Genomic DNA, 15042 nt, shown 5'->3' on the forward strand with positions numbered 1-15042 from the left:
GCAGACCATAGGCTCCATGCCTTATAAGATGGCTTTTTAATGAGTTGATGTCACCAAAAATATGCATTAACTGGTGGACAGCTTTCTGCTGTGACCCTATCGAACTTGGTTAGACTGGTCATTAAGCAATAGATGTCTGTTGTAGGATCAGTACATTGTATCTGGATTTCAGTAATTGTTTACCTGATATATTATTCCCTATGCTTAAGTCCCTTGGTTCTCTGCTAGGACTGCCAGTACCTACAAATTTAGTATCTTGTTTCTCTTCTATTCCTTGTCTTCTGACTTAGAATCAAAACTAAGTGTTTTTCGTTTTAGCTAGGAATGTCTGAGGCTAGATTTGAACCTAGTCTTCCCAACTTCAGGCCTGGCACTCTGTCCACTGTGCTACCTACCTGTGCCCATTTCTCTCCTATTCCTTATGGGGACAAGAATCTTATTCCCAGACCTGCTTGTGTGCTTCAGTCTTCTTCTGCCTATTTCTTACACCTCTAAATCTTGCAGGAGTTTCTGGGGCAGTAGCAATGCTAATATTACTTCTGTATTTCTACCACACTTTTCTTTGTATGGTCAATTGCATTTTCTAGTCACCAGTGCTATCTATTTTTGGCAAAAATGGCTTTGTATTGTCGTTAGTTAGACTGATAATGGGGATGACAGGCTGGGCAGATGTTAGCACCATACTTTGGAGAAACTGAGAATCAGAGATGAGACTAAGTGACTTGCAAGCTGGAATCAAGACTAGAAACCAGATCTTTTGATGCCTACTCCTGTGCTCTTTTCACTAACTCATGCTGCCTCTTCCACATCTGTGTTTACATCTATAAAAAGAGAGTCACACTATTTGTACTCTTCCTCCCATCTAGAGAAAGGAGGAAGATAAATGCAACTGCTATGATTAAAACAAAACTGCTAAATAAATACAAAATGCATTGCCACATTTTATAAGTTAACCAAAAATCAAATCTTTATGGGATTGGACCAATTTCTGTAAGCAGGCTGAGCAAGTTCTTAGTGGCATTTTGGTCACTGTTTTTCTTTTTTTTTAATTTGTCAAACATTTTTTCTCTTTCCTACATCCCATGCCCCATTGAGAATGAAGGGAAAAAACCTCTGTAGCAAATATACACAGTCAATCAAAACAAATTTTCCTATTGACTACATCCCAAAATTTGTTTCATTCTGAATATCAAGTCCATCACCTCTTTCAGGAGATGGGGAGCTTAGTTCATTGATCTTCTGGAATCATGGCTGGTCATTGTATTGATCAGAGTACTTAGATTCTTCAACGTTGTTTGTCTTTACAATACTGTTGTTATTGTATAAATTGTTCTACTGGTTCTATTCACTTTGCTCTATATTGGTTGATATATGTCTTCCCTGAAACCAACCCCTTCATTATTTCTTATAGCATTATGGTAATTCAGCACATTTATATACTTGTTCATCCATTTCCCAATTGAATTAAACCATTTAGTTTCTGGTTCTTTGCTGTCACCAAAAAGAGCTGCTGTAAATATTTTTATATAGGACCTTTTCTTCTTCTAGTTATTGCTTTTCATTCTTACTTCTCCCCTCTATGTATCCTAAGAATACATACTGTCCTATAGGTCATTCTGCACTATGAAAATGCCTGGCTGTCTGACACTTTTACAGACACTTAACAGAAAATGAATTTAGTTATGTTTTTCCAGTCTACATCACCACACCTTGTATATAATTCTGCACAAAAGGTATAAATCAACAAATGTTCATTTGACTATTTATTATAGTAATAATAAATTACTAAGTAAAAGTAAGCAAAAGGCTCCCAACAGTACAAAGGAGCAATCCTGCTTGGGATTATGAATCTAAAAGTCAGTTTGAAAAAAATAATCACATTGTGATATAAAATACTGTGGATGTGAGTCCTGTTGCCTCCCAGGTTATTCTCACTAGCAGAGAGCAGTAGAGGAAGCCAGGCAAGGAATTTCACCTAGTAGTACTCTACCTATAGCCCCTTTCTTTCACCACATCATGAGGTTAGCAATGGAACACAATTATCTAATTGTCTCCACATGGTCAGCCTATTTCCTTTTTGGCTCATATATATTTCTTTGATAACATCCCTTATTCCAGATCTTCTTTGTAATTCAGCAAGAGAATTTAGAACAAGGAAAATAGGAAGTAAACTCTAGACAAAAACTTGGAGATACAATTATTTTAGGCTGTGAGGTAGTTATTGGTCTATCATGGGATTCTTAACCTGAGATCGATGAACTCGTTTTTTGAGTATTTTGACAACTATATTTCAAGGTAATTGATTCCTTTTTTAGCCCTTACCTTCATATATATATTACATATATATATCTTATATATCTATCATATATATATATCTCCTTATATACTCTCAATACTAAGTATTAGTTCCAAGGCAGAAGAGCAGTAAGGGCCAGACAATTGGAATTAAGTGACTTGCCCAAGGTCACCCAGCTAGGAAATGTCTGAAGACAGATTTGAACTCAGGATCTCTATAAAGATGATATTAGAAATTAGGTCTTGTTATATTAGTTTAGAGATAAGAAGTAGAGAAGCTGGCTTGAGAAAGAATTGGAGTTTCAAACTGAGCTGACCCAGAGTGCCAGTTTCAAGTCTAATGGTTTTTCTGTGATAGTTACTCTTTCTGGGAGTGCCAGTTAGTCTCTGGCAGTTGGCAGAGTCACTGATAAGAGACTCTCTCTCCTGTCCGAGGTAGAAGGAAAGGAGAGAATATCAGAAGGAGTTAAATGTTTTCCTTTCCCAACCTGGGAAACACTAGTGACTATCTATCCCTGTTTTTATAGATTGTTTTAACTCTGAGAAGACCAAAGAAAAACCTCGTCTTTGGTTTGGACTCTGAGCCTGCTAAGTCTCAGAGTCCTAAATTGAATCTTGTTGAGACTCAACCAGCTAGCCTTTACTATTTTTATAACTTGGAGGCAAACTTGAGAATTATAAGGATAATAGCGGTAGTTTATTTAGAATAGTAAAAATTTGGGTTAGTCAGATCAGGAAGGATTAGTGTAGCCTGTGAAAACAGGAGAAGCAGTTCCTTTCAGAACCAGGGAGTTTATTTGGGTGAAGTTAGATTCCCTTAGACTTAGAAATCCTTTTTATCCTCATCTTCTCTCAATAAATGGTTTATTTTTGTAATCAATTCATTTTACCTTTATTTTTTCACATCCCATCTCTTTGTCTCATTCTTAATCTACTGATCTCCCCCTCCATTTTCTTTTTAGTCTCATGTATTTTATGGATTTTAAAAATATTATTTTGAGAAGGGGTTCATCAGACTGCCAAAGGATTCCATGACACAAGATACTTAGGAAGCTCTGTTCTATTAATTAACTTTAGGTGGGGTAGGGGAGGGGAGAGAGAAGATCAGTTGATAGAATAACTGTCTTATTAGCTTGGAAACAGATAAAACTTCAGTTAAATGATGAAGAATGCTGTCTCTGGATGTTACCCCAAAAAGTAAAGTTGAAAGAGGCTAAGGATTATATATTTAGGGATAGAAGGGACCTCAAAAGTCATCTAATCAAACTTCCCACATTTTACAATGAACATACTGAGGCCCAAGGAAGATAAGTGATTTGCCCAAGGTCACATGAGTAGTAAGTGACTAAGGCAAAAGACTCTTCTCCCTTCTTTTCATTACAAAACTAAACATTTCCTAGTCTGTTTAGGATACAAGATACCACATATTTTATTGCAGATTTTCATAAATAACATTGAAAGGTTATTATCCAAATCACATTTTATTATTTTCTAATATACATGACACATAGAGGCAAATTTGACTTACACTGAACTAAAGGAAGAGCCTACAAAATCACTGCATGTAACTTTGAGTCATTTTCCCAGCAGGGAGAAGGACTTTGAACCGATCCAGCCATTCTTTTATTTGGCTCCCCCAATGAACTAAGGCATACATTTGTGAGCTGGCTGACTCTGGGTGAAGGTGTGTTATGTTTGGCTAAGGAATAGAGAGAAACACTGGCCCACACAGGGTTTGAACCCATGCCCTCTAACCAACTGAGCTAACCACTCATTCTTTGAGTGAGTCAGCTCGACTCAATAATAGCAGCTCACATTTCCATAGTGCTTTGCAATTTATAAAATACTTTTTCTACTACAGCTTTGTGAAATAGGTAATATAAAGATTATTCCCCTCATTTTACAGATAAAGAAAACTAATGTATGGAGGTGAAGTGAATTCCCTAGGATCACATACCTAGTAACAAGACTTGGATCCAGGTCTTCCAAATGCCAGAGCAAGTGGGTTTTCTTTCTTTCCTCCTTCCTAAGCTTCCCTTCACCCAGTATACTATGCCCCCTCTACAACAGAGGGTTGCACATAATTCTATACCTGTTGTTTTCAGGATAGTCAATCTGGACAAATCAAGCAAAAGTAAATTCTGGAGGACCTGAGTGGTTCTACAAAACAAAATGTCTGTATGGTTACTAAAAATATCTTCAAGAAGGAGAAAGCATGACATGTGTTACCATGAGCAATGACTAGTAATCCCTGACACATACATGCATACATACACATACACACACACACCAGTACTGTTTTAGATAAAAATAGAAATGACAGCAAGCCATTTGTACTTCACTTTCTAGTCCTGTTGCAAGAACTTCCCAGCCTTCCAGCAAGAAATATATATATATATTTCATCTCAGAGCAGGAAGATGAGTTCAAATCCCACTTCCTAAGTATTTTACTCTGGTAAGTCTCTGCCTCAGTTTCTTTCCAAAAAATGGGAATGCCAATAGCACTACCTACTCAATAGGATTGTTGTGAAAACCAAATGAAATATTTTTAAAGCCTTTTGATAACCTTAAATCACTTTATAAGTACTATTTATTGTTATAAATATTATTATTATTGCCATCATTGGCCATTTCAGAAAATTCCATCGTTCTTCCTTAGATGGATGAATTAATGTCTGGAGTTTTATTTCTGTTATTCACCATCAAGCTGAAGTCTAAATATCTCTAATGCCATCAAAGAGGGACAAGGATTTATTTCAACCTTGATTCCTTGCTTTAGACATTTATAGATTTTGCTCCTCTTCCCACCAAACCATATGCACTCATGCAACCTACATTGTGTTTTGTTGCCATTTCTTTTCCTTGTTCCCGAGTGATTTTCCTCAAGTGCATCAGATCAACTTTGTTGGCCACCAAGATCATTGGAAATGACTCCCTGGAAAATGAGGGGACAAGAAAAACATATCACCAGAATTAAATCCAGATATATCAAATACCATCTATTATGGACCTCAGAAACATAAGGAACAACAAACACATTGAGTGGTTACTTAGCCTACCATAAGAGTAACAATGTAAAGTCATATATAAATCAACCACATTTGGACACAAGAAGTTGGCCTCCATATTTCCCAGTACCTATTTTCAGAGTCCAAATTCCCAAATACCCGGGGAGCCAGAGAGGGTATGGGAAACTGAAATCCAAAATTAATCTAGAGGCTTCAATTTATTTAGGACTGTAGTTTTAATCTTCCCACCCTACTATATTTTCTATCCTTTGCCCTGGTTCTCATCCCCACAAGAACCAAGAGCCAAGCTCAACTAATTTTGGTTTAACCTGTTTTTACTACACATATGCCTACTGTACAGTGGATTTGTTCATGGACACCAAAAGAGCTTAAAGCTCAGCAAGTATAGGAGAAGAATCAAAGGGCTAGATGACTGACTACTAACAAGTTATAGGGGGATGATGAGAGATAAAACTGCTAAAATTAGAAAGCAGAAGAAATCTATAAGCTCAATATGAATCAATAGAATGATATAGTAGCCTGCATTAAGTGAGATATGACGACCAGGACTGTGAAGGCTGGATTTTGGGTCAGAGATCTTGAATTCCAGTTTCAGTTCTATCATTTACTACTATGTAACCATGGGCAAGCTACTTAACCGGTGAGTCTTGATTTACTCATTTATAAAATGAAGGACTAGACCTCTAAAATCTCTTCTGTTTTGAAATCTGTGATTCTATGACCAGTTAGGTGCTATTCCCTGGTACTCTACCCTGGTCAGACCATATGAGTAGTATTTTCTTTATTTTTGAGCACTAAGCCTTAGGAAGGAAGTTGAGAAATTGGAAAGTATCCAGAGGTCAGTGATCTGAAGAGTGATGAATCTTGGGATCAAGCCATATGAAAAACCATTGGAGGAACTGAACATGGGATAAGGGAACAGGATAACTGTCTTCAGGTATTTGAAGGGCTGTAATGTTTGGGAAATGGACTAGATTTGTTCTCTCTACCCCCAAAACAAGTTCTAGAAGTAATAAATTGGATTTGCCAAGAGGCAAGTTTTGATTTGATGTAAGGATAAATTTCCTAATAATTAAATGCAAATATGTGTATGTCATATGTACACTGTGTATCTGCACACAAATATATACATACATATATAAAGATATGTACACATACATGTGTATGCATTTCACATACACCTTGGGAAACTGATGGCAACTCAGTGGTGAATCCGAGATCACAGATCTAGATGTTACCTAAACCATCCCTGGCAGGTGTGTGCCAAAAATGGAATGGTTGTCTCAGAAGGGGGTGGGTTACTCCTTGTTTTAGGTCTTCATGTAGAGGCCAGGTTAGACTTGACAGGTATGTTGTGGAGGTCATTTTCAAGGCCATTCAAATTAGGTGGCATCCAAGATCCTATCCCATTCTGAGATTCTGTGTGATTCATCTGTTAGTATAAATGGAAACAAGAAAACACTTTCATTTTTATTCTTACTATTTTAAAATAATGAGGTTTCAAGCATGAGCAAACAGGTTTTATAGCCCTATGTGTAAACCTGGTCCTTATAACCAGATTTGGACAAATCAACCTATACTAGAATTTTAAACTAGGCAGCACAGTGGATAGTGTGTTGAGCTTGGAGTCAAGAAGAATTCTCTACCTGAGTTCAAATCTGGCCTTAGACATTACTAGCTATGTGACTCTGAGATAGTCACTTAATCCTGTATGCCTCAGTTTCCTCATCTGTAAAATGAGCTGGAGAAGAAAATTGCATACCACTCCAATATCTATGACAAGAAAACCCCAAATTGGGCATGGCTAAAAAAAAAATGACTGACCACCAAAGTATTATAGAACTAGAAGAGAGCTTAGAGGTCTTCCATCTCGGTGTCTTCATTTTATAGAAATGAAGTTGAGTTTAGAAATTTAAAATAACAATTTTATTTCTCTATTGATCTCAGGAATAAATACAAATTGAAGCCAGATGCTAGCTACAACCCTGGCTTTAAAGCCATTTTGTTACCTGAACCAAATGGAGAGGGCATGAGGGAAAACAACCATTTGGGTTTGATTCTCAGGAGTTCCTTTCACCTTTCCTCCATCCTTTGGATCATCAGGGAAAACAGCCCTTGACATGGAGCTTGATTCAATTTTTCTGAGATTCCCTGTGTCCAGTTCTTTTTTCCTTTGTTGTTGTGCTAATTGTAAAAACTATTGTGGCTAGTTCTTTTTCTCGTTTTCTCCATCCTCCATTCTCACTGTTAGAGTGCTTTTGTCCATGGAGCAGAAAGGAACATTCCCATGGAAACACCCTGTTTTTATTGCCATTAAAACAATATTATTTCAAAACATGTGTTTTGGGATGAGAATGCTTTCAGCTCCACCTTCTTGTAAGGGCAGAAGAAGAATCCTGTGGTTTTGCCTTAAGGGACAGGATTGGTGTCTCTAGCATACACAATGAGAGATCCCAAATGGGTCTGCCAAATGCTGGAAGACTGACACTCTTCTGCTAGGGACTGTTTAGGTATTATCTAGATGCATGATTGCAGATTCATTACTGGCTCGCCATCTGTCTCTCAAGGTGCGTGTGATATGCGCCCACATATGTGGATAAGTATGCATCTTTGTGTACACACACAACACATATGATATGCACACATCTGCATCTAACATGCACATGCATGATATGTGGTATTCAAGTGTGTGAATGTCTAAATATAACAGGGATCTTGATTGGGATTATGGTTTCACAGATATAACAACTCCCAAATGAGGAGACTCCCTCTACCAATGCAGGCAAATACCTTCTGTGTAACTTATAAGCCCAGAGAGCTGCCTAGAGCATTAAGAGGTTAAATGACTTGCTTAAAATCACATAATCAGATGCATTGGATGTGGCACTTGAACTCTGGCTTCCTGGTCAACTCTCTCTCCACACTGTATGCTGCCTCTCACATCTATAATTATTTATGTATTCACAAATATATATATTCATGTGTATATGTGCATGTGTACCTACATGCATATGCATTTATACTCATAAATATAGACACACATATATATGTGTGTATTGAACTTGGTTCGGCAGAATGTGTTGTTGAAGTAGCACCCAGAGGTGAGTGCTACAAACTAACAAAAATGCCTTATAAGGTACCTTTAAACTAAATTCATGAGCAAGAGACCCAAATGAGCAGTGAGTGACACGTGCTTCTTGGTTTTCAAGGCATATTTAGTAGTTCAGAAAGTTTGCTTACTTCTTGAATGAAATGATACAAAACAGTATTATTCCGGAGGGTAAGCTCTATATTGGAGTCAGAGGACTTGGATTCTGATCTAGTTAATGCTGCTTACTAAGTGGGAGACCTTGGTCAAGTTCCCATTTCTCTCTTGGCCTCAGTTTCTTCATCTATGAAATAAGGAAGCTAGCCTAGATCACCTTTAAGGTTCCTCCAAATTCTCATCTTTTGATTCCATAAATCTGATAACTTGAATTCATGAGGCTCAGGGAGCTTGGAACTTTGTGACTTCATTATTATTTTAAATCAGTATCCCTATAATAGGAACAAGGGAAGCTAGGTGATGCAGTGGAGTGTAGTAGACTACTCTTCCTGAGTTCAAATGTGATCTCAGATACTGACTGTGTGACCCTGGGCAAGTCACTGAACCCTGTTTGCCTTAGTTCTTCATCTGTAAAAATGAGCTAGAGAAGGAAATGGAAAACCACTCCAGTATCTTTGCCGAGGAAATCCCAAAATGGGATCACAAGGAGTCAGGCACAATTGAAATGACTAAACAATAAAAAACAGTAGCAATAGGAGTTTAACTTAAAAAATCCAGACAAACTTCATCAACTGCCCCATCCCCACAACCCCTAGCTCAAGAAACATGTTTGCCTCCTATACTCCAAAGGTTCTTTGTTCTGTGTGGTGTATTAAAAAGATAGGCATTGCCACTAGAAATGGTGGGAGAGAATATGAGGCATAGAACATTGCTATAAGTAGGCCTTAAGGAAAAAGAAGGCAAAACAATTACTTTGTGAAGGCTTTCATTTCAACCCACTTTTTCCTACCAAGTAAAAGTGGCTCATATTGTTCCTTCTTACCCTCCCTCCCTCCCTCGCCACCCACCATTCTCCTTGCTCTTCTCTTTATTCCTCTCTGCCTTGTGCTTTTCTAACTTTTTAAGTGTCCTCCTCCTCTTACTCTATCTCCTCTCCCGTCCGCCTTCTCTCTCTCTCTTTCTCTCTCTGTCTCTGTTTCTGTCTGTCTCTGTCTCTGTCTGCCTCCTTCTCTCTCTCTCCCCCCCCTCTCTCTGTCTCTCACTCTGTCTCTCTCCTTGTCTGTCTTCCTCCCTCCCTCCTTCTCTTTTTGACTCTCTGTCTCTCTCTTTGTCTCTCTCTGTGTGTCTTTCTGTCTCTCTCTCTGTGTAGGCTTATTAGACTTTCAAAATATATTTGTGAATTTTTTGAGGCAAGGTTTATAGGTCCTAGTTCTGACCTTGTATAAATGGAGATTTTGAACCTTGGACTGCATCCCCCATAAGTCCCTTAGTTTTCCCAAAATTCCCTTTAATCTCTCCTGTGCCTCCATGTTTGTGTGGTCCCGTTATTGTTTTATATTTGGCTGTAACTCCTCCCTCTTGCTCTCTTTTGTTCCTGAGAGTGAGCTGGTTAGTAACCTTTTAGTTAGGTCTCTTACTTTAGTTATTATTAATAAAACTTTATTAAACATTATATTTAGTTATTGGATATTAATTTTAAAATTCACAACCTCTTATGCTAATGCATGGTATGTTTGTTGTGTAATTTCAGTCATATCTTCATGACCTATTTTGGGGGTTTTCTTAGCAAGATACTGGAATGGTTTGTTATTTCCTTCTTCAACTCATTTTATAAATGAGGAACTGAGACAAACAGGGTTAAATGACTTGCCCAGGGCCACACAGCTAGTCAGCATGTAAGTCTGGATTTGAACTCAAGAAGATGATGAGCCTTCTTGATTCCAAAATCAATACTCTATCCACTATATCATCTAGTGACCCCCTAATCTCATTGCATTAGTGAAGCTCCTTCACTTCTCTTGGCTTCAGTTTGTAAAAATAAAGGAGGCGGACTGCTAATGATCTCTAAGGTCTCTTCCAGCTTGAACACTGTTCTGTAACTATTTTCAGCATTTGCTGACTTACAACAGTGTCAAAATGATTGCTTTGTGTTACCTATTATTTTCTTTAAAAAGTCACCAAAGCCCTTTGATTCCAGATTCTCCAGTTCTTCTTCTTCCAACTTGTCTCCATGAATTCCCTTTGGTCTGAGCAGGACATGGAGGCACCCAAGTTATTCTCCATTTCTTCCCATAGACATTTCTAAAGGTATTACTTAAAAGTATTAGAAGCCTTCCTTCACAGTAAAGCAAGAGGGGAAAAATCTTTTATATAAACTCATAACTCCCTTATCTCTTTAATGACTCCCATTATAAATTTTTATGGATGTATTCTCATGAAAAAATGTTGGCCTCAAATGATCTCCTTTTTTTAAAAAAGAACTTCGGAGTGATTCGATTGCCCTTAAATACAGCTAAATGTTGACCATGCCAGGTACCAAGGATGTACCAAGGATATACCAGGGTTAAGTAGAATTGACAGAATTCAGTTGGAAAGGCCATATGATAATATTTTCCCAGATAGGACTCCGGCTGTATTTAATTATTATATGTTCACCGTAGAGTATAAAGGAGTGCTTTCTATTTTCAAAAGCAAAAGACAAGGACAGCTGGGTAGCTCAGTGGAGTGAGAGTCAGGCCTAGAGACAGGAGGTCCTAGGTTCAAACCCGGCCTCAGCCACTTCCCAGCTGTGTGACCCTGGGCAAGTCACTTGACCCCCATTGCCCACCCTGACCAATCTTCCACCTATGAGACAATATACCGAAGTACAAGGGTTTTAAAAAAAATGTAAAAAAAAAAAAAAGCAAAAGACAAACCAACAAGTATTTGAATGCCAAGTATTTACCCAGATAGTAATCTTATTAACATTTATACATTAAAAAAAATCAGGGTCAGTGATTTTGCCATTGTGGGGAACTCCCCAGTGAAGAAACTTCCACCAATTCAAAACATCAAGTTGAATCTTAAAGACCAGCCTGGAAATACTGACAAGTTGTGACTTGCCCAGGATCACACAGCTGGGAAGTGGCTGAGACAGAATTTGGACTTGGGTCCTCTGAATTAAGCCTTCAGCTCTCTATATACCATCTTCTACTGCCTCTCAAATATATGCTAATATTAGACTAACATTTATATGGCAATTGCACTTTTCAGTTTCTACATACGATCCAGGGTTTCAGTGGTTTCATCACTCCCTCATCTATGCAAAGCACAAACCCTCTATGCTTCAGTAGGTGGCTTTCATGAGTTGAAACGGCATAAAAAATTTACCAACTCAAAACAATTTCCACACCCTGGAGATAAGCCTGTCTGTACTTAGCATAGTTAAACAGAATGGACATATAATCCATCTAACTAGCTCATTCAATGCCTTCCCAGTTTAATAGAATCTGCCAAAACTTACATTCTGTTAGCATTATCTTTGACAACTTTGCATCGTGTTTAGAACATAATGGGGCATTAGAGCAGAACCAAAGAAGAGGAATTATAAATGAGGTAAGTGAAATGTGGAGAACCACAGACTCTGAAGACCTAGAAAAGACCTCAGAGACCATTTAGTCCAACCTAAATCTGAACAGGAATCCTTCCTACAATATCCCAGAGAAATGGTCATCCAGCCTCATTTGAAATCTCTGAATAAAGGAGAATGTATTATCTCTCAAGTACACCCACTAACTTTGGGAGAGCTCTCGTCGTAAAGTTTCCCTTTTGGAATTGTTCAGCATGTCCAACTCTTTGTGTTGGACCACAGCTATCCATGGGGGTTTCTTCGCAAGGATACTGGAGTCATTTGCCATTTTCTTCTCTAGAGGATTTAGTAATCAATCAGAGGTTAAATGTCACCTCGGAAATGTAAGGCCAGATTTGATCTTGGGTCTTCCTGACTCCAAGCTCAGTATCCTATCCACTGAGCCACCTTGCTGCCTTCTAGGCATAGAGGTTTAAGTGACTTGCCCAAGATCACATAGTTAGGAAGTGTCTGAGGCTAGATTTGAACTCAGCTCTGACTCCAACCCAGTGCTTTTAACCACTGAGTCCACAGTAAGTTTCCTCTTACATCAAACCTAAATCAAACTCCCTACAACTTCTGGCCACTTTTTCTAGTTCTGCATTCTGGGATAAGCAGATCCAGCTAACCTCTTCTCCTACATGCCAGCCCTTAAAATTCCTGAAGATGCCTATTATGTCCCCTCCCAGCATCCAAGTCTTCTCTTTATTTTCTCCAAGTTAAACATTTCTATTTCCTTCAATGGTATGGCCTCCAAGATTCCCATATCCTGATTCCAGTTCTTGGTACCAAGCTCCAGTTCACGCACTGATACCCTTTCTAAAATGAAGTGCCAAGAACTGTACCTGTGCTCTCCCTACAGCAGAGTAGAGCAAGGCCCTACCTCTCTTAATACAAACAAGATCATGTTGACTGCCACTTCACACTGTTAACTCATAGTAAGTCATAAATTTCTTAGGAAATTTTCACAGAAATAGTTGCCTAGGCATTTTTTCCATTTCCTATATTTGGGCAGTTAATTCTTGGAACCCAAAGAAGTGAACCCACACATCCTATTAAATTTCTTCTTATTCAATATGGCTCCCATTATAGTCTGTTAAAATCTTCTTGGATCCTGATTCTGTCACCCCATATGCTAGCTATATCATTCTTTTATTTTTAACCCTTAATCAATACTGTGTATTGGCTCCAAAGCAGAAGAGTGGTAAGGGCTAGGCAATAGGAGTCAAGTGACTTGCCCAGGGTCACACAGCTGGGAAGTGTCTGAGGCCAGATTTGAACCTAGGACCTCTCATTGCTAGGCCTGGCTCTCAATTCACTGAGCTACCCAGTTGCCCCCTATATCACTCTTCTTTGAGTCATCTGCCAACTAAATTATAGAACTAAATTTTGACTCATCTAAAAATGCCATTCAGAAATAGACAGGATTACAGAATCATACTTCTAGAGCTGGAAGAGTCCTCAGAGACCATCTAATCCAGACCAATCCCCTCATTTTTACAGTTGAGGAAACTGAGGCCAGGGAAGTTAAATGACTTGCCCAAGGTCAGACAGGTGGTAAGTTGTCAGAGGTGGAATTTGAACCCAGGCCCTATGACTCTGGAGCTGATATTCTCTCCATTGAACAAAGAGGACTCTTTACTATAACTGTTATAACTTCTTAGCCACATTAAAGAGAAATCATGGTAATCATTAAGGGTGTCCTTGGGAAGACTTGGGGTTTCCTATTTTGTTCAGGCCTGCAGTCCCAAACCACATCACTCAGCTCTTAGATCTCATTTTCCATTTATCATGGGATAATTGATCTAGAGTTGATGCAAACTTACATGAGTCCAAATTCAGTACTCTTTCCACTACATAGTACTCCCTTCTTGGGGGGTGAGGGGGTCATGAAGGGAAAGGAAAGTTGGAAGAGGAGGAGGAGAGCATCACTGATGAGCTAAGAATATGTTAAAATTGGCTCTTTCTAACTCTACTTGTATTGTACAAAATTTGTTGCTTTTCCTTAGGTTTGCCTCAGATTACCAATTTCATGGAAACATTTAAAAATTCTATTATTTTCTTATTTAAAGGGACTGTTCAAATTTTGAAATTTAAAGAGGCCACCAGATTATTTTTATTATATCACAATTTCACGGTATCAAATATTTCTAAAAAACAAAGGGTCGTTGATTGGGGCTTGGAAATGTTTTCATTGGAGTGATAATTCAAAACTTTTAAGAATATACCTTGAACTGGTTCTTGCTTTATTCTTTTCTTTCTAGCAGAATTTATTTCCATTCTCTGATGAAAATAAAGTTACTGATGAGAACATCAGTTATCTCTTTTTAAAAAATATTTTAATATTTTATTTTTTTAGAAAAATTTTCCATGATTCCATGATTCTTGTTTTTACTTTCCCCTTCACCCCCCCCCCATATCCAACATGCATTTCCACTGGTTTCTTGCTTTATTCTTTATAAAAATATATTTATCTGTTTGTTTCATTAAATATTTCCCAATCACATTATTTAAAAATAACATTCATTAAAAAAAAATTTGAATTCCAAATTCTCTCCCTCTTTCACATCCCTCCCTCACCCAATGACAAGGCAAGTAGCATGGTATCTATTATACATGTGACCATGCAAAACACAATTCCATATTAGCCATATGGCAAACACACACACAGAAAAATAAAGAAGGTAAAAAAAAAGCTTCAATCTGCCTTCAGAGTTCATCAGTTCTCTCTTCCTTCATTGCTTTTATTAGAGCAGCTAAGTCCTTCAAAGACGATCATCATTATACTGTTGCTTTTTACTGTGTGCAATGTTCTCCTGGATCTGGTCACTTTGCTGTATCAGTTCAAATTAGACTTCCCTGTTTTTTTTTTTTCTGAAAGTATCCTGCTAGTTCTTTCTTATAGCACAATAGCATCACAACCATACAATACAACTTGTTCAGCCATTCCTCCACTGATGGGCATTCCCTTGTTTTCCAGTTCTTTGTCACCACGAAAAGGGCTTTTATAAATATTATATCTCTATCTATCTATCTATCTATCTATCTATCTATCTATCTATCTA

General features: G+C 38.0%; 1 protein-coding gene across 1 annotated transcript in view; it reads right to left on the bottom strand.

Annotated features, from left to right (window-relative positions):
- The window catches only part of MRAS (muscle RAS oncogene homolog), a 123940-nt gene that overhangs the window by 13631 nt on the left and 95267 nt on the right, over positions 1-15042 (bottom strand). The window contains exons 4-5 of the mRNA XM_044669147.1: positions 6563-6640; positions 5131-5230 (exon numbers count right to left, since the gene is read on the bottom strand). Of these exons, the coding sequence (XP_044525082.1) occupies positions 5131-5230; positions 6563-6640 (178 nt within the window). The remainder of the gene's footprint in view (positions 1-5130; positions 5231-6562; positions 6641-15042) is intronic.

This window comes from Gracilinanus agilis, chromosome 3 (genome assembly GCF_016433145.1).
Source record: "Gracilinanus agilis isolate LMUSP501 chromosome 3, AgileGrace, whole genome shotgun sequence".
NCBI lineage: Eukaryota > Metazoa > Chordata > Mammalia > Didelphimorphia > Didelphidae > Gracilinanus > Gracilinanus agilis.